The 27,112-nt window shown below is 38.0% G+C and overlaps 1 protein-coding gene across 1 annotated transcript in view; it reads right to left on the minus strand.

Annotated features, from left to right (window-relative positions):
- Positions 1-27,112, minus strand: part of CSMD1 (CUB and Sushi multiple domains 1) — a 1,658,099-nt gene that overhangs the window by 590,195 nt on the left and 1,040,792 nt on the right. The window contains exon 8 of the mRNA XM_052661250.1: positions 17,823-17,910. Within this exon, the coding sequence (XP_052517210.1) occupies positions 17,823-17,910 (88 nt within the window). The remainder of the gene's footprint in view (positions 1-17,822; positions 17,911-27,112) is intronic.

Genomic DNA, 27,112 nt, shown 5'->3' on the forward strand with positions numbered 1-27,112 from the left:
TACCAACATCAGCAATTGGAAATTTACTATCACTATTGATTTAAAGATGATAAGAGAATATTACAAATAACTTTATGCCAATAAACTTGACAACTTAGATTAAACTGAAAAATTCCTTTAAATTTGAAAGATACAAATAATCAAATCTATTCATTTGAATTGAGATAGATAACTGGAATAGGTGTGCAGGTAGAAAAGAAGCTTAAGTAGTAATAATTTTTTAAAAACTCATAAGAAAATTCTAACTACAGGTGGCTTCACTGATAAATTTCTCAAAAGCTTAAGAAAGATGTATTATTGACTCTTACAAACTCTTCCAGGATATTTCAGAGGATAGAATGTTTCCTAATTAATTTTATAAGAATAATATTATTACTCTGATAGCAAAATCAGACAAAGTCATTGCAAGAAAACACTGTAGGCCAATATGTCAGGCCAAGAAAAAAAAAAAAAAACCTTAAAAATAGCAAATCCAACATTATATAACATGGATAAAACATTATGACCAAATTAAGGTTATCTCAGAATGTAAGGCTGGTTTAAATTAAAAATCAATCAATGTAATTAATCATATTAACAACTAAACAAAGAAGATCCCACACCCATTTCTGTAAAAACTCCCAACACTAAAAATAGGATACTTCCACAATTTGATAAAAAGGAATCTATGAAAAAAAAGTTTAATTAATATCATTCTTACTGAAATCAGAATGTCTTCCCTCTAAGAAAAGGAATAAAACAAGAATGTCTCACTAATCTTATTCAACCTGGTAATGTTGGTACTAGCCAGTTCCTCCAAGAAAGAAAAGTAAATGAACTACATTCAGGTGGAAAAGAAAGAAAATAAAATTGTTTTTATTTGTAGTTTACAGGATCAACTAGGACGAAAGTCCTAGGAAATCTATAAAAATAAAGCTCCTAAAACTAGCTTATATTTCTGTATAAACAAACACTATACACTCAAAAACGGCAAAAATAATATTTACATTGGTATTGTGAAATGAAAATATCTCTTAACATATTAATAAACCAGAAATGTTACAGCCATCACCAATTTCTGGCCTCCAAATGTAAATGAGAGTTCATGTGAGGTTCAGACTGTCTGCTCCCTTTGTTTCAAACTTGTATATAGCCTGACTTCCCCACCAGCCTCCTTAGAGCAGTATTCTTAGAGCTACTGAGATGCTGTCTCCTGGGCTCAGAGTCCTAAACATTCCCACCAAGTAAAATAACTCTCTGCTTTCAGGTTGTGACTATATTTTTTAGTTGACAGCTTTGGTGACCGAAAGGAAGGACCCAGGGCATGTTTCACTCCTCTGTCTGAAACTGGAGCCATGGTACCAGCAGAGGCCCATTGTACGCATCCGCTTTCTTGGGAACTCAGGATGGCTTTTATTACGCATCTCCTGGTCCTTGGGTCTCCCGTATTTGTTGAGGTCCTGAATGTTTAGTTGGTGGGGTATAGCAGGTATCTGCCCCTTCTCAGTAAGGTGCTGGGGAGGGGGGTGGTGGGAAGACACCGGGAAATGCACATCTAGAGTCTAGATAGTCGGTGGGGCTCAGGTGGGAGATACCTAGAGAATTTGCACCCATGGAAAGGTATGGATGGGTGCAGGCTCACTTTTAACGAAAAATACCTGGGGCTTGGTTGAAAGATCCTGAGGTGGCTCCATCATAGAAGGAAACAAGGAATGGAGCTCATACTTGTAAGTACATAACTAACTGGAAAAATTAAATCTTGCCCTAAATATTGAGGGGGCTCTTTGTTGCATTATTGTTGTTATTCAGTCACTCAGGTCCAATTTTTTGTGACCCCATGGACTGCAGCATGCCAGGCTTCCCTGTCCTTCACATCTTCTGGAACTTGCCAAAATTCATGTCCTTTGACTTGGTGATGCCATTCATCTATCTCATCCTCTATTGTCCCCTTCTCCTCCTGCCTTCAATCTTTCCCAGGATCAGGGTCGTTTCTAATGAGTTGACTCTTTGCATCAGGGGGCCAAAGTATTGGAGTTTCAGCTTCAGCATCAGTCCTTCCAATGAATATTCAGGACTGATTTCCTTTAGGATTGACTGGCTTGATCTCCTTGCAATTCAGGGCTCTCAAGAGTCTTCTCCAACACCACAGTTCCAAAGCATCAGTTCTTCAGCGCTCAGCCTTCTTTACGGTCCAACTCTCACATTCATACATGACTACTGGAAAAACTGTAGCTTTGACTATGTGGATCTTTGTTGGCAGAGTAATGTCTCTGCTTTTTAATATACTGTTTTTTAATATGCTATCTAGCTTTATAATAGCCTTTCTCCCAAGGAGCAAGTATCTTTTAACTTCATGGCTGCAGTCACCATCTGCAGTGATTTTGGAGCCCAAGAAAATAAAGTCTGTCACTGTTATCATTGTTTCTCAATCTATATGCCACAAAACGATGTGTACTGCAGTTAAAAATTAAAAGCTGGCTTAGTAAAATCTTTTTTTTTAATTTTTATTTTTACTTTATTTTACTTTACAATACTGTATTGGTTTTGCCATACATTGACATGAATCAGCAAGGCCTTCTAAGGGCAAGCTTAGATTTCTCTTTGACTTTGAGATATAAATGTCCTATCTGATTTTCCTAGGTTGCTTTATTGTGCGCTTGTTGCTCTTTGGCCTATAAGAGGTCTTTTAGCATTCTTAATCATCTTCATCACCACGGAGCTTTAATTTATTGGTGGCCAGATGATGGATCCTTTGAAAATTAAAAAAAAAAACTAAAAAAATTATTAAATCTAGAGTGCTCTCACTGCAAACAACTGTTTTGTTGATACCTATAAAACAAAGGTCAAATTAACCTAAGAACATTTATTGGAATGAGAAAAACTGACTTAGGAAGCTTCATTGAGGGCTTCTTCTCAATGGGTCTTACAAAAAAAAAACACTGTTGCTGTTTTTCAGTCACTCAGTAGTGTCCAGCTCCTTGAGACCCCATGGACTGTGGCATGCCAGGCTTCCTTATCCATCTCAAATTCCTGGAGCTTGCTCAAACTCATGTCCATCGAGTCAGTGATGCCATCCAACCATCTTATCCCCTGTTGTCCCCTTCTCCTCCTGTTTCAATCTTTCCCAGCATCAGGGTCTTTTCTAATGAGTCAGCTCTTCGCAACAGGTGGCCAAAGTATTGGAGCTTCCGCTTTAGCATCAGTCTTTCCAATGAATATTCAGGATTGATTTCCTTTAGGATTGACTGGTCTGATCTTCTTGCAGTCCAAGGGACTCTCAAGAATCTTCTCCAACACCACAGTTCATAAGCCTCAAATCTTTGGTGCTCAGCATTCTTTATGGCCCAACTCTCACATCCGTACATGATTACTGCAAAAACCATAGCACTGACTAGATGGACCTTTGCAGGCAAAGTAATGACTCTGCTTTTTAACATGCTGTCTAGGCTTGTCATAGCTTTTTTTTTTTTCCCCCACAAGGAGTAAGTGTCTTTTAATTTCATGGCTGCAGTCACTATCTGCAGTGATTTTGGAGACCCCAAAATAAAGTCGGTCACTGTTTCCATGTTTCCCCATCTATTTGCCATGAAGTGATGGGACTGGATGCTATGATCTTAGTTTTTGAATGTTGAGTTTTAAGCCAGCTTTTTCGGTCTCCTTTCCATTTTCATCAGGAGGCTCTTTAGTTCCTCTTCGCTTTCTGCCATAAGGGTCATGTCATATGTATATCTGAGATTATTGATATTTATCCTGGTGATCTTGATTCCAGCTTGTGCTTCATCCAGCCCAGTGTTTCACACGATGTACTCTGAATATAAGTTAAATAACCGGGGTGACAACATACAGCCTTGATGTACTCCTTTTCCAATTTGGAACCAGTCCGTTGTTCCATGTCCCATTCTAACTGTTGTTTCTTGACCATACAGATTTCTCAGGAGGCAGGCAAAATGGCCTGGTATTCCAATCTGTTGAAGAATTTTCCACAGTTTGTTGTGATCCACACAAAGGCTTCAGCATAATCAGTGAAGCAGAAGAAGATATTTTTCTGGAATTCTCTTACTTTTCTATGATCCAACGGATGTTGGTAACCTGATCTCTGGTCCCTCTAAATAAAAAAAATCCAGTCTTTTCTGAATTCACTTTGAACATGTGGAAGTTCTTGATTCAGGTACTGTTGAAGCATAGGTTGGAGGATTTTGAACATTACTTTGCTAGTGTGTGACGTGAGTACAATTGTGTGGTAGTTTGAATATTTTTAGTATAGCCTTTCCTTGGGACTTGAGTGAAAACTGACCTTTTCCAGTCCTGTGTCCACTGCTGCATTTTCCAAATTTGCTGGCATGCTGAGTGAAGCAATTAATCAGCATCATCTTTTGTAATCTGAAATAGCTCAGCTGGAATTCTGTAGTGATGCTTTCTAAGGCCCACTTGACTTCACATTCCAGGATGTCTGGCTCTAGGTGAGTGATCACACATCATGATTATCCAGGTCACCGAGATCATTTCTGTATATTTCTTCTGTGTATTCTTGCCATGTCTTCTGAATATCTTCTGCTTCTGTTAGGTCCTTATCATTTCTGTCCTTTATTGTGCCCATCTTTGCATGAAGTGTTCCCTTGGTATCTGTAATTTTCTTGAAGATCTCTTTAATGTTTCCCATTCTATTGTTTCCTTGTATTTCTTTGCACCGATCACTTAGGAAGACTCTCTGATCTCTCTTTGCTATTCTTTGGAACTCTGCATTCAGATAGGTATATCTTTCCTTTCGTCCTTTGACTTTCACTTCTCTTCTTTTCTAAGCCATTTATAAGTCCTTCTCAGACAACTAGTTTGCCTTTTGGGGCTTCTTTTTCTTGAGGATGGTTTTGATCACTGCCTCCTGTACAATGCTATGAACCTCTGTCCTTATTTCTTCAGGCATTCTGTTTATCAGATCTAATCCTTTTAGTCTCTTTGTCACTTCCACTGTATAATTGTCAGAGATTTGATATAGGTCATACCTGGTTTTGCCTACTTTTTTCAATTTAAGTCTGAATTTGGCAATAAGGAGTTCATGATCTGAGCCACAGTCAGCTCCTGGTCTTGTTTTTGCTGACTGTATAGGGCTTCTCCATCTTCAGCTGCAAAGAATATAATCAGTCTGATTTCGGTATTGGCCATATGGTAATGTCTATGTGTAGAGTCTTCTCTTGTGTTGTTGGAAGAGGGTGTTTGCTATGACCAGTGTGTTCTCTTGGCAAAACTGTGTTAGCCTTTGTTCAGTTTCATTTTGTACTCCAAGGCCAAATTTGCCTGTTACTCCAGGTATCTCTTGACTTCTTAATTTTGGATTCCAGTCCCCTATGAAGAAAAGGACATCTTTCTTTTGGTTCTAGTTCTGGAATGTCTGGCATGTCTTCAAAGAACCATTCAACTTCAGCTTCTTTATCATTAGTGGTTGGGGCATAGACTTGGATTACTGTGATATTGAATGGTTTGCCTTAGAAATGAACAGAGATCATTCTGTCACTTTTGAGACTGCACCCAAGTACTGCATCTCAGACTCTTTTGTTGATTGTGAGGGCTACTCCTTTTCTTCTAAGGGATTCTTGCCCACAGTAGTAGATATAATGGTCATCTGAACTAAATTCTCCCATTCCAGTCCTTTCTAGTTCACTGATTCCTCAAATGTCAGTGTTCACTCTTGCCATCTCCTGTTTGATCACTTCCAGTTTACCCTGATTTATGTATCTAGCATTCCAGGTTCCTATGCAGCATTGCTCTTTACAGCGTCAGACTTACTTCCACTAGCAGACACATCCACAGCTGGGTGTTGTTTCCACTTGTGTTCAGCCTCTTCATTCCTCCTGGAGCTAGTTTTTCACTCTTCTCCAGCAGCATATTGGGCACCTACCTACTGACCTGGGGAGTTCCTCTTTCCATGTCATTTTTTTTTTTTTTGCCTTTTCATACAAATTCTAATTAGAACAATAAAGAATATCAACAAAAAAGTAGGGGGAAAGGTCTAATGATTATTTTAATGAGTATTTTTTTCTTTTTAAAGTGAGTTGCTTCAAATGAATAAAAAAATTATTTGTATGGCAAAACCAATGCAATATTGTAAAATAAATAAATAAACATATTTAAAGAAATTATTTGTAAAGAGACAATGAAGGACACTACATAATGATCAAAGGACCAATCCAAGAAGAAGATATAACAATTATCAATATATATGCACCCAACATAGGAGCACCACAATATGTAAGACAAATGCTAGCAAGTATGAAAGGGGAAATTAACAATAACACAATAATAGTGGGAGACTTTAATATCCCACTCACACCTATGGACAGATCAACTAAACAGAAAATTAACAAGGAAACACAAACTTTAAAAGATACAATAGACCAGTTAGACCTAATTGATATCTATAGGATATTTCACCCCAAAACAATGAATTTCACCTTTTTCTCAAGTGCACACGGAACCTTCTTCAGGATAGATGACATCCTGGGCCATAAATCTAACCTTGGTAAATTAAAAAAAAAAAAAATTGAAATCATTCCAAGCATCTTTTCTGACCACAATCTAGTAAGATTAGATCTCAATTACAGGAGAAAAACTATTAAAAATTCCAACATATGGAGGATGAACAACATGCTGCTGAATAACAAGAAATCACAGAAGAAATCAAAAAAGAAATCAAAATATGCATAGAAATGAATGAAAATGAAAACACAACAACCCCAAACCTGTGGGACACTGTAAAAGCAGTGATAAGGGGAAAGTTCATAGCAATACAGGCATACCTCAAGAAACAAGAAAAAAGTCAAGTAAATAACCTAACTTTACACCTTAAGCAACTAGAAAAGGAAGAAATGAAGAACCCCAGGGTTAGTAGAAGGAAAGAAATCTTAAAAATTAGGGCAGAAATAAAGGAAAAAGAAACAAAAGAGACCATAGCAAAAATCAACAAAGCCAAAAGCTAGTTCTTTGAAAGGATAAATAAAATTGACGGACCATTAGCCAGACTCATCAAGAAACAAAGGGAGAAAAATCAAATCAATAAAATTAGAAATGAAAATGGAGAGATCACAGCAGACAACACAGAAATACAAAGGATCATAAGAGACTACTATCAGCAACTATATACCAATAAAATGGACAACGTGGAAGAAATGGACAAATTCTTAGAAAAGCACAACTTTCTAAAACTGAACCAGGAAGAAATAGAAAATCTTAACAGACCCATCACAGCATGGACATTGAAACTGTAATCAGAAATCTTCCAGCAAACAAAAGCCCAGGTCCAGATGGCTTCACAGCTGAATTCTACCAAAAATTTAGAGAAGGGCTAACACCTATCCTACTCCAAGTCTTCCAGAAAACTGCAGAGGAAGGTAAACTTCCAAACTCATTCTATGAGGCCACCATCACCCTAATACCAAAACCTGACAAAGATGCCACAAAAAAAGAAAATTACAGGCCAATATTACTGATGAACATAGATGCAAAAGTCCTTAACAAAATTTTAGCAATCAGAATGATCATACACCATGACCAAGTGGGCTTTATCCCAGGGATGCAAGGATTCTTCAATATCTGCAAATCAATCAATGTAATAAACCACATTAACAAATTGAAAAATAAAAGCCATATGATTATCTCAATAGATGCAGAAAAAGCTTTTGACAAAATTCAACATCCATTTATGATAAAAACTCTCCAGAAACCAGGAATAGAAGGAATATACCTCAACGTAATAAAAGCTATATATGACAAACCCACAGCAAACATTATTGGTGAAAAATTGAAAGCATTTCCCCTAAAGTCAGGAGCAAGAGAAGGGTGCCCACTCTCACCACTACTATTCAACATAGTTTTGGCCACAGGAATCAGAGCAGAAAAAGAAATTAAAGGAATCCAAATTGGAAAAGAGGAAGTAAAACTCTCACTGTTTGCACATGACATGATCCTCTACATAGAAAACCCTAAAGACTCCACCAGAAAATTACTAGAGCTAATCAATGAATATAGGTAAAGTTGCAAGATATAAAATCAACACACAGAAATCCCTTGCATTCCTATACACTAATAATGAGAAAATAGAGAAATTAAGGAAACAATTCCATTCACCATTGCAACAAAAAATATAAAATACTTAGGAATACCTAAAGAAACTAAAGACCTATATATAGAAAATTATAAAAAACTGGTGAAAGAAATCAAAGAGGACCCTAATAGATGGAGAAATATACCGTGTTCATGGATTGGAAGAATCAATATAGTGAAAATGAGTATACTACCCAAAGCAATCTATAGATTCAGTGCAATCCCTATCAAGCTACCAACGGTATTTTTCACAGAGCTAGAACAAATAATTTCACAATTTGTATGGAAATACAAAAAACCTCGAATAGCCAAAGCATTCTTGAGAAAGAAGAATGGAACTGGAGGAATCAACCTGCCTGACTTCAGGCTCTACTACAAAGCCACAGTCATCAAGACAGCATGGTACTGGCACAAAGAGAAGTATAGATCAATGGAACAAAATAGAAAGCACAGAGATAAATCCACGCACCTATGGACACCTTATCTTTGACAAATGAGGCAAGAATATACAATGGAGAAAAGACAATCTTTTTAACAAGTGGTGCTGGGAAAACCGGTCAACCACTTGTAAAAGAATCGCATCAGGTGGCCAAAGTATTGGAGTTTCAGCTTCAATATCAGTCCTTCCAATGAACGCCCAGGACTGATCTCCTTTAGAATGGACTGGTTGGATCTCCTTGCACTCCAAGGGACTCTCAAGAGTCTTCTCCAACACCACAGTTCAAAAGCATCAATTCTTTGGTGCTCAGCTTTCTTTATAGTCCAACTCTCACATCCATTCATGACCACTGGAAAAACCATAGCCTTGACTAGACGGACCTTTGTTAACAAAGTAATGTCTACTATTTAATATGCTTTCTAGGTTGGTCATAATTTTCCTTCCAAGGAGTAAGCATCTTTTAATTTAATGACTGCAATCACTGTCTGCAGTGATTCTGGAGCTCAAAAAAATAATGTCAGCCACTGTTTGCACTGTTTCACCATGTATTTGCCATGAAGTGAAGGGACAAGATGCCATGATCTTAGTTTTCTGAATGTTGAGCTTTAAGCCAACTTTTCACTATTTTCTTTCATTTTCATCAAGAAGCTCTTTAGTTCTTCTTCACTTTCTGCCATAAAGAGCTCTATTTAATTTTAATAAAAAGTGCTTACATTTAAAGAAAATTGGCCAAGATGACTTTCAGATTCACATGAACTGGGAAATATTTAATGTTGTTGATACCTAATATCAATGGTTAAGTTTGTTGACATAAATTAATATAGGTATCATTCAGAGGCATCAAAATTAAGTATAATAGTTTATTATACCTAAGTTTAATAAAAAGGAACTAATCTTGTGCAAGAAAATAACTGGACATGAAACTTCAAGACAAATGTAAATGAGATAAAAGCTTTGGGATTAAGACTTTTAAGTAATCATATTTTAGAAATGTCTAAAATGATCTTACCAGATGTTTGGTAATTTAAGATTTTAAAGCTGTGCCAATTTAAGCTAAGTGATGAAAGTTTATTTATTTAAAAGATATTGACACATCAATCATTTTTAAAAATTAAGAGTATTTAAAATATTAATGAAAATATTGGTATCATCTAAGATTTTCTCAGAAAACAAAAGGTTAAAAAATTATCACTGATGTTTAAGGTCACCAATCTATAAAATGCCAATGTAAAGACAGTATGTAATTACTTACTTGTAAGTACTTACTCTATTATTAAAATTAAATAGAGCTCTTTACTATTAATTACTTACTTTAGTTTTACTAAAATTAAGTTTTTATGGTGGAGGGTTCTAGTTTAAACATGTAATTAAAGCTATTAAAATAATACAGTAACTTTTCAGGATGCAAAAGGAAATAAAATGTACGTTTTAAGTAAAGAAGTTATGAGAAATGAAATTTTATTTTAGTTAAAAAAAAGGGCTCATTAATTTCATTTCGATGAAAAATGAAAGACAAGATGGATACAAAAAGTCATTAGAGATTATGAAGAGGAACTCTGAGGAAAAAATTTTATGCATAGTCAGGATTAATTAAATTTAGATTGAATTTAACTAAGCTAATACAAGACTGGGGATTTTATTTCTGTTTAAGTGTTCCTTTTTATAACACTTTCTGTGAATTTCTGTGCCCTTAAATGACTTATATTTATTTTCTTTGTGACCTTGGTTAAATGGATAGTATTGCTTCAGTGACCTCTAATCCTTTTTTTTTTTTTTTAAATCTTTTTGATATTTCTAACAAACTTCAAAAATGTCAAATTCTAACTGTGTTTTTTAGCCTCCAGCTGACTCTTGGATGGATGCTTCAAAGAAACATCTCTGAGAAATCTCAGGGATGAATGTTAAGCTAAGTTTACTTGGTATTTTTAATTCAAAAACATTGTCAAGTGATTGAATATAAATTTTAGGTTGTAATATATAGATAAAATTATTAATATAGATATTCCAAAATTTATATGGAATCCCTAACATTTGACATATGCTGATAAAATTTTGTGAGTTGTAATTCTAGTGGTTATACTAAAATGTTATATGCTGCAGAATATCCAAGTTTCCTAACTGCATTGTACTCAAATCTTTAAACATGCAGAAGGGCCAAGGCAAAATTGGTAGGGAATTGGCTTTAGAAAGGGTAATTCCCATCTGGGGAATTCCTTCTGAACTACATAGTGACAGAGAGGGACCTATTTTGCTGATCTAATTGTTAAAGAAATTTGCAAAATCTGGTGGATGATGCAACATTTCCACTGTGACTACAATTCCCTGTTTTCTGGGTTAATGGAAAGGACAAATAGAACAATTAAAACTCTCTTGGCTAAAATTACATGTGCTTATTCCTTCCCTTGGAGAAGGAAATGGCAACCCACTCCAGCATTCTTGCCTGGAGAATCCCAGGGACGGGGGAGCCTGGTGGGCTGCCGTCTGTGGAGTCGCACAGAGTCGGACACGACTGAAGCGACTTAGCAGCAGTAGCAGCAGCAGCATTTCTTCCCTTAGCCCAAGGCCATTCCATCAGTTCTCCTCAACATAGATCCACTCCTTTGACAAATATAATTTGTCTCCCTTTGAAATTATTACAGGGCGACCAATGAGATTGCATAAAAGACTGTATGATCTTATGTTACTTAAGGGAGATATACTGTATTATTGCAAGGGTTTAATCAAATTATTGACAAGTCATTCTAAACTTGTTTCTTAAGTTTATTATAGTAATTTATCCTCAGATGAAGATCAGACATCCCCTGACTTACAACCAGGAGACTATGTATTTTAAAAAAGACATCATTTAAAGGACTCCGCCCCCTGCAAGCTAAATGGAACAGACGTTACCAGGTTTTTTTGACTAGCTCATGCACAGCAAAACTGATGGGGACTGACTCTTAGAGTCATATTTCCCACCTAAAAATGAGGTCCTGCACCAGACTCGTCTCTGGAGAGAACTGCTCACCTCACACTCACCTTAGAGCGACACTGATAATACGGAAACACCAACACCAGGAAGAGAAGAAGACAGATCAGAAGTAGACAGCTGGCCCAGGGTGCCAGACCTGACCTATATGATTGTTCATAAGTTTTATTCTTGGTCTCTTGGACTCTTACAAGTGAATAAAAAAAATTTTTTTTTTTCCTATCACTGTCATGATATTATTTAAATTTTAGAAATCGGTCCAATTGTTGGGTTTATGGTCAGTTACCTACATTCAGTGCTTCTGGTTTACCTTTATGGCTTTCTCCCCTCCAAGATTCTGATTGGATGGATCTAAAAAGTTTATCTTGGAAGAAAGGAATGCAATGGATAACGCGTCTGACTACGGATCAGAAGATTCTAGGTTCAACTCCTGGCTGGCTCGAGGTGTACTTTTAGAGCTTCCCTGGTGGCTCAGGCGTTAAAGCGTCTGCCTGCAATGCGGGAGACCTGGGATCGATCCCTGGGTTGGGAAGATCCCCTGGAGAAGGAAATGGCAACCCACTCCAGTATTCTTGCCTGGAGAATCCCAGGGATGGGGGAGCCTGGTGGGCTACAGTCCACAGGGTTGCAAAGAGTTGGACACGACTGAGCGACTTCACTTTCACGGCTACTACTGATATCACTAGATGGGGCCCATTCATTTGGCCAATCAAACATACTTATTCTGACCCTGGCCATAAATATGAATTTTCCCTTAAGGTTGCTAGAGCTCAATAAAAGCAACTGGCTAAATTCCAGGTGTAAAAAAAAAAAAAAAAGAGTAAACAGTATGGGATGGATTTATTTGACTAATACCAGGATATGGTTGTCTAAGCCTAAAGGCCCCCCTATGTTGGGAACAATTAAATCATACCAAAGATAATCAACCTAATAACACTAGAAAATCCAGCTGGGTGTCTTATGAAACCTACCAAAGTACCATTTTTCTTAAAGCCAGTGACTGATATGAAACCAATTGTATCAGAAGACCAGAAATATACTGGCTGGCACCTAACAGGATTCAAAGGCTTTGTGGGTCCAATCTGTGACCCTGGTGGCTGGCTAGGAAGGCATACTTCAGGATTCCCTTTGGCTCAAGACCACTTACATGCAAATTTAGATGTGACTCCAGCAAATTTACCATCAATACCAGTTCAGTGGGCCAAGAGACCTGTGTTTCACTGGTATGATCATTTAACTATTTTTGCACCTTCAGTAGGATTGGAAAATGTTATTTCTCACATTGAAGCCTTGACAAAACTCATTCAGTAGGCATTAAATGATAGCAACTAGGCTATTAGCCTTCTAAATTCTGAGATCTCTATGATAAGAAAAGCTGTTTTACAAAATCGTATGGTCCTTAATATCCTTACAGCATCTCAAGAAGGCACCTGTGCTATAATTCGAATTGAAGATTGTGTTTACATACCAGATGGATCCCGTAATGGGTGATGTTTTAAAAGATGATTTGGTTCTGAAAGCTCATGCTTGGCATAAATCCCTATGTGTAACTTTAATCACCTTATTAGCTGCATTATTTATAATCTGTTTCTTTTATAAGATTGTTTCTTTTGTATTATATGATGTATAACCAAGAAATAGATCAGATTTATAACTTAGAATAATTGTAATAGTGTGATTCTAGTTATGGGAAGAGGTAACAAGGGAAATATCTCCTGGATCCTATTAGGTTAGAAGATAGAGGAATCTGAGAATCTTTTATTATTTCTCAATGGGCCTAATACAGAAATTAACACTTAGAGTGACATTTCAATGAGGACATTCACTTGATCTGGGATGAACCCCCAAGTTTCCTGGGATCAAAAAAAAAGTCATGAAATGTCTTGCAAATGTAGTGGAATTTATGAGCATGGGGAAGGACAGTGAAATGAAAATATCTCCTGTCATATTAATAAACAAGACATGTCACAGCCATCACCGGTTTCTGGCCTCCAAATGTGATTGAGGGTTCTCAAAACTGCAATCCAGGGGATGCTGCCACCCCCCACCCCCACCCCCAAAACAGGACTGCTGAGGGGCTTGGGGGAATGCAAGAAGCAAGATGAACCAGGAAACAAGATTGGCTCCAGACAGCTGAGGTGCATCTAAGAGGAAGGAATTCAGTCAGCCGAGGGGCTTGGATCTTCCCATACAGACAGTGCTAAATTCCTTAACTTGATTCCAGACCTTTGATGTTCAGTCTGCCTGCTCCCTTAGTTGCAGACTTGTTATGTGGCCTGACTCCCCCTCCTGCCTCCTTGGAGCATTTTTTTTTTCAGAGCTACTGGAATTCTCTCTCCCAGGCTTGGAGTCCCAAACTTTCCCACCGAATAAAATAACTCTTTACTTTCAGGTTGTGACTATATTTTTTAATCAATGATATGTGTTTTATTGGGGTTTCCCAGGTGGTACTAGTGGTAAAAGAAAACCTGCCTGCCTATGCAGGAGATGTTTAAGAGACACGGGTTTGATCCCTGGGTCGGGAAGCTTCCCCTGGAAGAGGGCATGGCAACCCACTCCAGTATTCTTGCCTGGAGAATCCTACATACAGAAGAGCCTGGTGGGCTACAGGCCATAAGGTTGCACAGAATTGGACAGGATGGAAGCAACTTAGCATGCACACACATGTACTTCTATAGAAAATTTAATCTTTCAAATAATTTTCTCAGCTGTTATATTATTTGACTGCCATAAACTCAGAGACAGGTAAACTAATTAATTAATTAAACATAGTAGAAATTCCCCAGAAAATTAAGAATATGAAAGACTGACAGTTTTAGATGGAGCCATTGCACCCCTGCTTTGACCTGCCAGGCATACACCCAGCCTGGCTTCCAGTCCAGATGCATCAACAAACTCCAGCAGCTAAGGCTCATCTTCAGGTAAGCTTCTGTAGGAATAAGGCTATTCTCAGGATGAGACAGAGCAGAGGCCAGCACAGTCACCTTACATGCTAAGTAAATCTCTTCCTGCCCTTGTGGCAAATAGATACTGGCCCTGGATGTTTCTGAATTCCTTGTTAACTTTTGAAAATTTGTCAGTTTCTCTGGCTCTCTTTACCATATTTTGCTAATTGGAACAGTTTGACATTGTCAGATAATTTGCTTTGTTTTAAACTAGAACTCTACCAAATAGACCCAGGAAATTTCTGGGTTCCAAGGACGACAGAGTATTGAATGGGCAATTCCTCTCATACACAAGCGCTTTGGAAAATACCCTTGGAGTTCCTTTGTATCTGCCACCCTTTCTGTCACCAAGGAGGGAGAGACAAAAAGGGACTAACTATCCTTCAGTTGGGTAGGGGAAGACGGTGTGTAAAACAGTAATGCAGATTTACTGCTCCAACCCAGCAGAGAGATGTATAAGGTTTTTTGGAAGCAAGGCCTCGAGAACACCTCCCCAACCCGCCCCCCACCACCTCCAGGTAAGGGAGAAAGAAGAAGAAGATTACTTCTAAGATAAGAAAGGAATCCTGAGGACAAATATGCTCTATGGGTTCTAGCAAGACTGCAAATTTGAACTATTTGCATCATTTAAAAATTAATCATGTTCCTGAATGCCTTTCACTGATGGCTGTTCTACATTTGAAATCAGTAGTTTTCTTTCTTAGCTGACCACCACACCCATAAAGACACCACATAAAGGACACAGCAAACCCCCTGGGGTGCTAATAACTGCTTATAACCTACTTTTGTTCCAGGAACTTCGTTGACACTAATGTAGGAAGCCAATGATGAAAGGCAAGGGCAATGGGCAAAAAAAGTGGATAATTTTGCCCTGGAATTCCCCCTGGATTGAGATGGAAGCTAACATGTAGTTAAAATCGACTTCCTGCTCAGCCTTCTATTCTCTTTATCCCATTTTCTCTGTTCCCCATAACCAGAGGGCCCTTTTACAAAAAAATTCACTTCAGAGTTGCTATCTGAGGCTCTTCTCCAAAGGAACCTGAACTAAAATACTACCACCTTAAGGTATATTCAGTATTTGCGACATTTAAATTGTGTCAGCTACAAACTGGCGTGTGCCAAGAGCATCGCCAGGAGCTGAACAGCAGCCACATGGGCACTTGCCACCTGCCTCTGTGGAGACTGAACCCTGTGCTGCAGCTGGCCTTCAGCACCCCCGCTGCCTGAGGGGTTCAGGTGGAGTGAGGCAGTCTGTGCTCCAGGGCACCCCGTGGAACTGGTCTTTAGGGAGCTAGATATTTTCAGGAACTGATTTCATGATCCTGTTAGGCAATTAGAATAGGAAAAGGAGTCCAAAATGGCTAAAAGACAAAGAAGGGAAAAGCCCACAAAAATAGAACAAAGGAAGGTCCAAGGACCAGAGTGAGGACCTCGGGTAAAGCAGATGGCCCTCCTGGCTAGCCTGGTTTACACAGGGCAGGCCCAGGGGGAGGAGAAACAACATGCAAAAGGAGGAGCCAAATTTGAGCTGGGGACCTCTCTTCTCTTGTCTTTTGGGTCTGCCTGCCCTCACTCCTCAGAGGATGAACCATCCTTTGTTTTTCCTAATAAAGCTGAGCTATAACATTGGTCCATCCGTTGCTTCAAATTTTTGCTGCAGTGAGACAGAAGCGAGGAAATTACACACTCTCCTAACAATCCCAGTCCTTGCATCTCTTCATATCTAGAAAAATGCTAAATCCCTTCATGGTGCCATCAGTTCCTTGTGACTAACAGAGAACCTTTTGTAAAGTAAGCATTTGATTGCACTGAACTCCCCCCCTCACTGAAATCTTATGTATTGACCTTCCCCCACTGCCTCTTCAGAGCAGTCTCTCAGAGGTATCTGAGGTGCTGTCTCCCGGGCTACGGTCCTCATTTTGCCCCAAATAAAACTTAACTCACAGCTGTCAAGTTGTGTGTGTGTTTAGTCAACAACTGTAACCATTCCAGTTGTCTATTCCATTTAAAATAAGAACAATGCTATTGTCAAAAGTATTTCAGTAGCACATCTATACTTATGTTTCCTTTTCATGTATATATATACACACACACACATATATATATTTATTTCATTTTACCAATTTCATTACAGCCACTCTACAGACAATTTTATTATTTCCTCTAGTCATAAAAAAAGACACTGCTATTCCAGTTTCACCGAGTAATATTTCTTCTTCCTTCTCTAAATGTATCACTGATTTCATTCAATTTTCAGCTTACTTTAGCAGGCTCAACTCTCTTTTCCTGTTTCTTTTTCAAAAATAATGAGATTATAAGGAATAAAAACTTGCTCTTGCTCCCCTTTACTCTTTGACTTTGCAGCTTACTTCTAATACTAATATTCATCTTGTAAGCTAGAGAATGTTCAATTTATTGAACTAATTAAAGATAAAAATCTAAAAAGAAATCACTATTATAATCATTACTTATTCATAATGTATCAACTATAAAGCAGACTCTACTAATCATAATCTAATAAAATGAATCATAACATTTTCTTCATAAACTGCATTGATTGCCACTCACATTCATTATTATAAAAGTTTATTTAATGAAATAATTATAAGACTATAGCTAAATTTTTCATTATCTATTTTTAAAAAAATAACTAAACTGCATTAGAATTGGCTCAGATGGTGAAGAATCTGCCTGCAATGCAGGAGACCAGGGTACAATCCCTGGGTTAGGAAGATCTCCTGGAAAAGGAAGTGGCAACCCACTCCAATATTCTTGCCTGGAGAATCCCATGGACAGAGGAGACTGGAGGGCTAAAGTCTATGGGATTGAAAAGAGTCAGGCAACTAAGTGACTAACACTTAACAATTTTCTTTTCATAGGAAGGTGTTGTTGTCATTTATTTGCTCAGCTGTATCCACTCTTTTGTGACCCCATGGACTATAGCTTACCAGGCTCCTCTGTCCATGGGATTCTCCAGGCAAGAATACTAGAGTGGATTGCCGTTTCCTTCTCCAGGGGATCTTCCTGACTCAGGAATAGAACCCACATCTCCTGTGTCTCCTGCACTGGAAAGTGGATTCTTTTTACCACTGAACCACCAGGAAAGCCTATATGGGAAGGTAGCAAATTAAAATCAGAAAAAAAGTCTTGTACACAAATTTTGATCAGACCCATCAAGTTGGATTTTTAATAGTGGCTTATACACTGAAAGGAACAGACTCTGGAGTATCTGGAATTTTCCACCACAATGTGTTTTAGAATTCTACAGATATTATAGCTGCATGATAATTGAGAAGTTGCACCTTTAAATCAAAAGGTATGATAATTAAAACTACAGGGTGAAATTATAATGAGCTAGAAAGTAACGTGCTATGGAAATAAATACTTTCTCTCCTACCTGAAGTCCGAACCCGCTCTCCTGCCATTCTCTGGAATCCCAGGATCTGGACACATGTCGGAGACCAAAGCAACACCTCCTTGCGTTACTGTAATAGAAAGAAACATGATGATACTGCTCAGGAAATATCCGTATAATGACATTATATTAGACAGATTTGGCTCTTTAATGATGATGCCTTAACATGTGATTTCTATTAAGAATTCAGACAGTTTAGTTAGATTAAAATAAATCTACTCTTATTCTTAAAAAAAACAGACTTTTATAGAGGAGGCCAAAAATCTTCGGTTGGAACTCTTTCTTCTACTAACGAAGTCTTCATACAATTAGCATTTTCTCATTAAGATCACCTTTATGACAACTAACAATTAATAGCATGATGGGAAAAAAAAAAAACATCATGCCATAAACCGCTTAGCTTATATAGAAGATAGCTTTCATTCATTTCCATGGATGAAATGCAAGTGTTAATTATCTATTAAGATCTATACAACAGATATTTCACATAAAGTTACTTACTATATTGTAAACATGAAAAATGCTTATCATTTAAGTTAAACAAATAACAATCTTCTTGTGCAGTGTGCTGATTTATTTTTTGAATCTGTGTATAAAGAGTCTTTCCTTCTGCTAGGATGGTTTACAATCACAGATTAGTTTTTAAAGGAGTCATTTGCTTGTTAGAGTGGCCACTACTCCAGTAACCATCCCACTATCTGAGTAGTCTAATCCAATCAAGGAGACATGCTCTCTTTCCAGAAATTTTCAATAGTGGTCTTGTGACTCAATTCAGTTCAATGACACATGAGAGGAAGCCTGCAGGAATGCTTCTGGGAAGACCTTCCTGTTAGGTAGTAGTGATCATCTCTTTTTCACTCTGGACCTTATCATGTTTGAATTTCAAATTTGTAACTCTTGGTACCATCTTGTTACAGTACAGGTTTTTAAATCTGTAGTCAGTGGTCTACTAAAACGTCTCTAAAATTTATTTTCTAAAAGTGTTCTAGCTTTAATAAAGTGTCAAGCCTCAATAAAGAATTTAACTTCCACCATATTTTTTCTGCCATAATCAGCTGTATAACTCCCACATTTGCTCAACTGAAACAGTTATTACTGTGTCAAGTCATCCTCCTCAAGGTGAATGGCTATCACTGTTTATAGAGGAAGTAGTCCACAGTAGGGTGGTTCTTACTGCACTATTTTAGCGTATCACACTGGTCTAAAGTGAAAGTGAAAGTCACTCAGTCGTGTCTGACTCTTTGTGACCCCATGACTATATCGTGCATGGACTTCTCCAGGCCAGAATACTGGAGTGGATAGCCTTTCCCTTCTCCAGGGGTCTTCCCAACCCAGGGTCTGAACCCAGGTCTTCTGCATTTCAGGTGTATTCTTTACCACCTGAGCCACAGGGGAAGGCCAAGAATACTGGAGTGGATAGCCTATCCCTTCTCCAGTGGATCTTCCCGATCCAGGAATTGAACTGGGCTCTTCAGCATTTCAGACAAATCCTTTACCAGCTGGGCTATCAACAACTTAAAGGCTTAGAAAGATCTACCTCTATATCGTCTCTGTTTTTCTCACATGGAACAGTAGCAAAAAAGTTAATGACAGATTGAAGGAACCCACGCAAATCAACTCAAAGTATTCTGCGTCTTTTTTAAAGATAATGTCAAAGCTGCTTACTTATTCAAAACAAGAGTGCTTATTTGGAATTCTCCGAGTGCACTGAATGAAATAGTGAAGTCTGAATAGTTTGCAGATGGCAGGAAGATAACAAAAAAATGATGAGAGATAAATGATAAATATGTTTGATTTTCTGAAACAGAGATAGGCGCATAACAGGATAATGATAGAAATCCATGGTGACACTTTATGTACAAGAAAACTAGTTCCTCAAACTCAACTACTCATTCCATTAGCATCATCAGCAATTAATGCGTCTCAAAACTGAAGCTTAAAGTTGCAAAGAATGATGGTGATATATTTGCTTCAAGCAGGATCCTGATGCTGGAGAGAAATATTTCCAAAAGAGAAGAATTCCTGGACTTACCATCATTTTAACTCTAATTTTGTCAAATTATATCTTAACCAAATATCACAGGACACATGTCATAAATACTAACAAATATACGACACTTCAGTTAAAATCTTAGAATTTAAAATCAAAACTGGAATATTCAGTAGGTAGTTTCACGACCCATCATTAACTAATAGTAACGTAAGATATAAAATTATACACGTGGATGAAGAGATACAAATCAGATAGCTTGTAAAAGACTTTGAATGAATTTAGATGAAGACTGTGGAAATTATATTGATGTATACATAATCAAATTACTCTTTCACAGCATGTTGGCTTTTACGCTACCTCATTGGACCCTCACAAGGTTCCTATGAAGTAAGTAGAGCAGTAAGGAGCATGCTTTTCCCATTAAATTGTAACCGAGCCAGGTCCTACAAGGCCTTCCCAGGACAGATGCCTCCATGTCCTCTGCTTTCTTCTTGTCCATAGAATACTTGAGCCTCTTAAGTCTTCCCCAAGTTCAAAATAATAAACTAAATTACAGAAGTGAGAAAATGTAGAATGAAAGGAAAACAGTCAAGCAAGACAAAATTATAATACTTTAGCCATTAAACAAAGTCAAGGACCTTCAGTTCCTCCTAAGAGACAGATAACATTTGGAGCTGTCCTTTGAGCTGTCCTTTGAGCTGCTTTGAAGATACTGAAAGCCCCATCCACCAGAGGGAAGAGGTTAACTGCATCCTGACCACAAGCACGCACTGGTTGGAACCAGAAGGCTGATGATGCTGACTCCCAATTACTTCACCACCAACCAACCAGAAGAATGTCCATGAGTTGATCACACACCCAGCAACACCCCTCCCCTCCCCTTGTCTCTAAAAACCTTTTCATGAAAGACTTTGGGGAGTTCAGGCCTTTTAAGCACTAGCGATCAGGACTCCTTGCTTGGCACCAGCAATAAATGCTACACTCTCCTTCACCACAACACAGTGTCAATAGTTTGGCTTTACCTCATATGGGTGAGTGGACAGAAGATTTGTTCAGTAGTGAAAATTATCCTGGTCTTTGAGGACATGTCTCGTGATCGTCAATTCAAATTCAACACAAATTTGTTTTTTGAACAAATTATATAGCTAGATTGGTGCCCTAGTAAAGGAAGCAATCAACACAAAAGAAGTATACACAAATTGCTTCTATGAAAAAGGATATCATAGACAAATAAACTGGCAGAGACAAGATTTAGATTAGTGAAACAATCAGAAGTAATTAGAAATAAAGTACTAAGAATGATGATGATGATAATGTAAAATTAAACTTTACTTAAGATTAAATTAAAGCCAATTTAATCTTGGCTAGAAACTACAAGTATCATTTATACACATTTAAAACTGAATCCTTACAACCATTCCATGAGGAGATAATGTCAAACCCATTTTCCAAGAAAGAGCTGAGGACAGAGTTACCACTCAATTGATTATAGATCCAGGTTTATTTTCTTACATTTGCTCCAGTGAGCTAGTGAGATAGTGTATATTAAAGGCCTTTGCGAATTAAAGTGAGGCTTTTAAAAATAATTTTTAAATTCTTAATAATAAAATTCATTTTATTGTAAAAATGAACCAAAAAGTAAAGGAAAAAGGTGTATTCATGTGTTATCTCCCAGTCAAGCATACACATGGGAAGCCATATGGTCCCAACCACGAGGCTTTAGTTCAAATGCCATCTGGTGGCAATTTTCCTGCAGTAAAAAAGACCAGATTCACAGGCTTTCCATATGAGACCATTAGCCACCTTCAGAGCACTAGAAGAACAAATTGACTGGAATATTAAACCTTCACGTAAGATGCCATTTTTCAAAGTTAAAATTTGGTTTATATTAATAGATCTTTGGATTAATAATCCAAAATAGAAGTCATTTAAGTCAACTCACACTTTTTAGTGATATTGCTCCTATGACTTATTATAGCATATTTTTATTGTTGATATTTATTTCTTCAGAAACTTAAAGACATATTTCAGCTGGATTAATTTTGAAACTAATTCTAACCATTTTAAACTTTCAGAGAGGTGACATATGTTTCTAGTTGCATAACAATCAAGAACCTTGTTACACAAAACACATTCTAGTTGAAATTCCTCAGGTAGCAATATCTCCACTGTATCAATGACCTTTACATGTCAAAAACCCTATGCTAGGCATGTGTGTTTGTGGGATAGTGTGAACCTCAGGCTTTTCTGTGATAATCAGTTTGAATAAGTCAACACTGACATTTGTTCTTTCACATTTAATGGATTCAGGCTTTACTTTTTAAGGCACTTCCCTTTTTTGATTTGCAAGATGCTGTATCACAGTAAGAATGAAGCATCCGTATTACTCTTTCCTCAAAAGCCAATACCTTGATTAAAAGTTCATTTCAACAATATTTCATATTGTAGTAATTTCCTTCATTTAGCTATAACAGGGTTGTTTTCACTTAAACAGCATCACATGGGACATTTTCATATGCATAATAGAATTTTTTCTTTCTACTGAATATATGCACCTTCTCTACCAGCTGTCAGTTTTGATCCCAGAATGATAAGCATATACTGACAAGCTTCATAGAAACTAAGAGCTTCTTGATGAAGGTGAAATAAAAGAGTAAAAAAACTGGCTAAAACCTCAACATTCAAAAAACTCAGATCATGGCATCCAGTCCCATCACTTCATGGCAAATAGATGGGGAAAAAATGGAAACAGTGACAGACTTTATTTATTTTGGTGGGCTCCAAAATCATTGTGGATGCTGACTGCAGCCATGAAATTAAAAGACACTTGCTCCTTGGAAAAAAACTATGACAAACCTAGACAGTGTATTAAAAAGCAGACATTCCTTTGCCAACAAAAGTCCATGTAATCAAAGCTATGGTTTTACAAATAGTTATGTATGGTGTGAGAGTTGGACCACTAAGAAGGCTGAGCACCAAAGATTATATGCTTTTGAACTGTGGTGTTGGAGAAGACTCTTGAGAGTCCCTTCGGCTGCAAGGAGATCAAACTAGTCAATCCTAAAGGAAATCAATTCTGAATATTCATTGGAAAGACTGATGCTGAAGCTGAAGCTCCAATACTTTGGTCACTTGATTTGAAGAGCCAACTTCTTGGAAAATACCCTGATGCTGGGTAAGACTGAAGGCAGGAGGAGAAGGGGACAACAGAGGATGAGATGGTTGGATGGCATCACTGACTCAACAGACACGAGTCTGAGCAAGCTTCAGGAGATGGTGAAGGACACAAAGATTTGGACACGACTTTGTGTCCATGGGGTCACAATGACTCGGACATGACTGAGTGACTGAGGAACAACATAGAAATAGGTGAAACAAGAATTGCTGTCATTTTTGATAACAAATTCTTATTATCACAACATTAGGGTTTCAAATGTATAGTTTACATAGAAATAAGTTGTCAAAAACACATTGCTTTGATCTGAAGTATTTTGGACCTCAGATTAATGGATAGATAGTGAAATAACCATGAACAGTATGAAAAGGCAAAATGATAGGATACTGAAAGAGGAACTCCCCAGGTCAATAGGTGCCCAATATGCTACTGGAGGTCAGTGGAGAAATAACTCCAGAAAGAATAAAGAGATGGAGCCAAAGCAAAAACAATACCCAGTTGTGGATGGGACTGGTGATGGAAGCTTCAAAGTCTGATGCTATAAAGAGCAGTATTGCATAGGAACCTGGAATGTTAGGTCCATGAATCAAGGCAAATTGGAAGTGGTCAAACAAGAGATGGCAAGAGTGAACATCAACATTCTAGGAATCAGTGAACTAAGATGGACTGGACTGGGTGGATTTAACACAGATGACCATTACATCTACTACTATGGCCAGGAATCCCTTAGAAGAAATGGATTAGCCATCACAGTCAACAAAAGAGTCCAAATGCAGTACTTGGATGCAATCTCAAAAATGACAGAATGATCTCTGTTCGTTTCAAGGCAAACCATTCAATATCATGGTAATCCAAGTCTATGCTCCGACCAGTAATGCCGAAGAAGCTGAAGTTGAATGGTTCTATGAAGACCTACCAGACCTTCTAGGACTAACACCCCCAAAGATGTCCTTTTCTTTAAAGGGGACTGGAATGCTAAAGTAAGAAGTCAAGAAACACCTGGAGTAACAGGCAAATTTCACCTTGGAATACAGAATGAAGTAGGGCAAAGGCTAATAGAGTTTTGCCAAGAGAACACACTGGTTATATCAAACACCCTCTTCCAACAACACAAGAGAAGACTCTACACATGGATATCACCAGATGGTCAACACTGAAATCAGACTGATTATATTCTTTGCTGCCAAAGATGGAGAAGCTCTATACAGTCAGCAAAAGCAAGACAAGGAGCTGACTGTGGCTCAGACCATGAACTTCTTATTGCCCAATTCAGACTTAAATTGAGGAAAGTTGGGAAAAACACTAGACCATTCAAGTATGAACTGAATCAAATCCCTAACAATTATACAGAGGAAGTGAGAAATAGATTTAAGGGACTAGATGTGATAGACAGAGTACCTGATGAACTATGGATGGGGGTATGTGACATTGCACAGGAGACAGTGATCAAGACCATCACCAAGAAAAAGAAATGCAAAATAGCAAAATGGCTGTCTGAGGAAGCCTTACAAATAGTTGTGAAAAGAAGAGAAGCAAAAAGCAAAGGAGAAAAGGAAAGATATACCCATTTGAATGCAGATTTCCAAAGAATAGCAAGGAGACATAAGAAAGCCTTCCTCAGTGATCAGTGCAAAGAAATAGAGGAAAAGAACAGAATGGGAAAGACTAGAGATCTCTTCAAGAAAATTAGAGACATCAAGGAAACATTTCATGCAAAGATGGGCACAATAAAGGACAGAAATTGTATGGACCTAACAGAAGCAAAAGATATTAAGAAGAGGTGGCAAGAATACACAGAAGAAGCATAGAAAAAAGATCTTCATGGCTCAGATAATCACGATGGTGTGATCACTCACCTAGAACCAGGCATTCTAGAAGGTGAAGTCAAGTGGACCTCAGGATAGGCATCACTACGAACAAAGCTGGTCGAAGTAATGGAATTCCAGTTGCACTATTTCAAATCCTAAAAGATGATGCCGTGAAAGTGCTGCACTCAATACGTCAGCAAATTTGTAAAACTCAGCAGTGGCCACAGGACTGGAAAAGGTCAGTTTTCTTTCCAATCCCTAACAAAGGCAATGCCGAAAATTGCTCAAACTACCGTACATTTGTACTCCTCTCAAATGCTAGTAAAGTAATGCTCAAAATTTTCCAAGCCAGGCTCCAACAATATGTGAACTGTGAACTTCCAGATGTTCAAGTTGGATTTAGAAGAGGAAGAGAAACCAGATATCAAATTGCCAACGTTCTCTGGATCATTGAAGAAACAAGGGAGTTCCAGAAAAACACCCACCTCTGCTGTGTTAGGGGCTTCCCTGGTGGCTCAGATGGCAAAGCGTCCGCCTGCAATGTGGGAGACCCAGGTTCTATTCCTGGATTGGGAAGATCCCCTGCAGAAGGAAATGGCAATCCACTCCAGCACTCTTGCCTGGAAAATCCCATGGATGGAGGAGCCTGACAGGCTACAGTCCATGGTGTCGCAAAGAGTCGGACACGACTGAGCTTTATTGACTATGCCAAAGCCTTTGACTGTGTGGATCACAACAAACTGTGGAAAATTCTGAAAGAGATGGGAATACAGGACCACCTGACCTGCCTCCTGAGAAATCTGTATGCAGGTCAGGAAGCAACAGTTAGAACTGGACATGGAACAACAGACTGGTCCAACTAGGAAAAGGCTGTATGTTGTCACCCTGTTTATTTAACTTATAATATGCAGAGTACATCATGAGAAATGCTGGGTTGGATGAAGCACAAGCTGGAATCAAGAACCCAGAAAAAATATCAAAACCTCCGATATGCAGATAGCACCACCCTCATGGCCATGAAAGTGAAGAAGAACTAAAGAGCCTGTTGATGACAGTCAAAGAGGAGAGTGAAAACGTTGGCTTAAAGTGCAACGTTCAGAAAACAAAGACCAAGGCATCCAGTCCCATCACTTCACAGCAAATAGATGGGGAAAGAGTGGAAACAGTGGCAGACTTTATTTTGGGGGGCTCCAAAATCACTGCAGATGGTGACTGCAGCCATGAAATTAAAAGATGCTTACTCCTTGGGAGAAAAGTTATGACCAAACTTGCCAACAAATGTCCATGTAGTCAAGGCTATGGTTTTTCCAGTGGTCATGTATGCATGTGAGAGTTGGCATACACAGAAAGCTGAGCGCCAAATAATTGATGCTTTTGAACTGTGATGTTGGAGAAGACTCCTGAGAGTCTCTTGGACTGCAAGATATCTGACCACTCCATCCTAAAGGAGATCAGTCCTGAATATTCACTGGAAAGACTGATATTGAAGCTGAAATTCCAATACTTTAGCCACCTGATGAGAAGAGCTGACTCATTTGAATAGGCCCTGATGCTGGGAAAGATTGAAGTTGGGAAGAGAAGGCGATGACAGAGGACGAGATGGTTGGATGGCATCACTGACTCGATGGACATGAGTTTGAGTGGACTCCAGGAGTGGGTGATGGAAAAGGAGGCCTGGCGTGCTGCAGTCCATGGGGCCTCAAAGAGTTAAACACGACTGAGCAACTGAACTGAATGAAACACCCACATACAACTGCCTTTATCTGTGAGCATCTTGGCTGTATTTTCAAGGTGTTTAATTTAACACAATGTCGGACATTTTTACCTGGGTGCTCTCTCTCTTTCATCATTGCATACTTTAATTCTTTCACTTTTAAAACACTAGAAATTGAATGTCCACTAGCATAATTTTTATGTTTTGATCTTACCTGAGTTCTCTTATTTCCAGTTAAGGCCATTATCTTAAACTCTCTCGGTTTACTGTAATTTATTTCTATATCATACTGTAATAAACTATGCTAATATAATAAATGCATTATTAAGAAGCTCTTTCAAGCAATGTTTATCTGCTTTCTATTGTACAATATGTTTAGACTATTTGGCCAGCATTCAAAACCTTCTGTCTTTCTAATATTATTCCAACTACCACCTGCAAGGATCTGATGTTCCAGGTGATCTTAGATACTCCAAATTCTCTCACTGTTAAGCTTTTATTTCTCTTTAACATTGAACATTTATCACTTCAAGTAATTGCTTTTCTGACAGAGGGAAGACCAAGTCAATTTCTTATATGTGA

The sequence above is a fragment of the Budorcas taxicolor genome, chromosome 24 (genome assembly GCF_023091745.1).
Source record: "Budorcas taxicolor isolate Tak-1 chromosome 24, Takin1.1, whole genome shotgun sequence".
In the NCBI taxonomy this organism is placed as follows: domain Eukaryota; kingdom Metazoa; phylum Chordata; class Mammalia; order Artiodactyla; family Bovidae; genus Budorcas; species Budorcas taxicolor.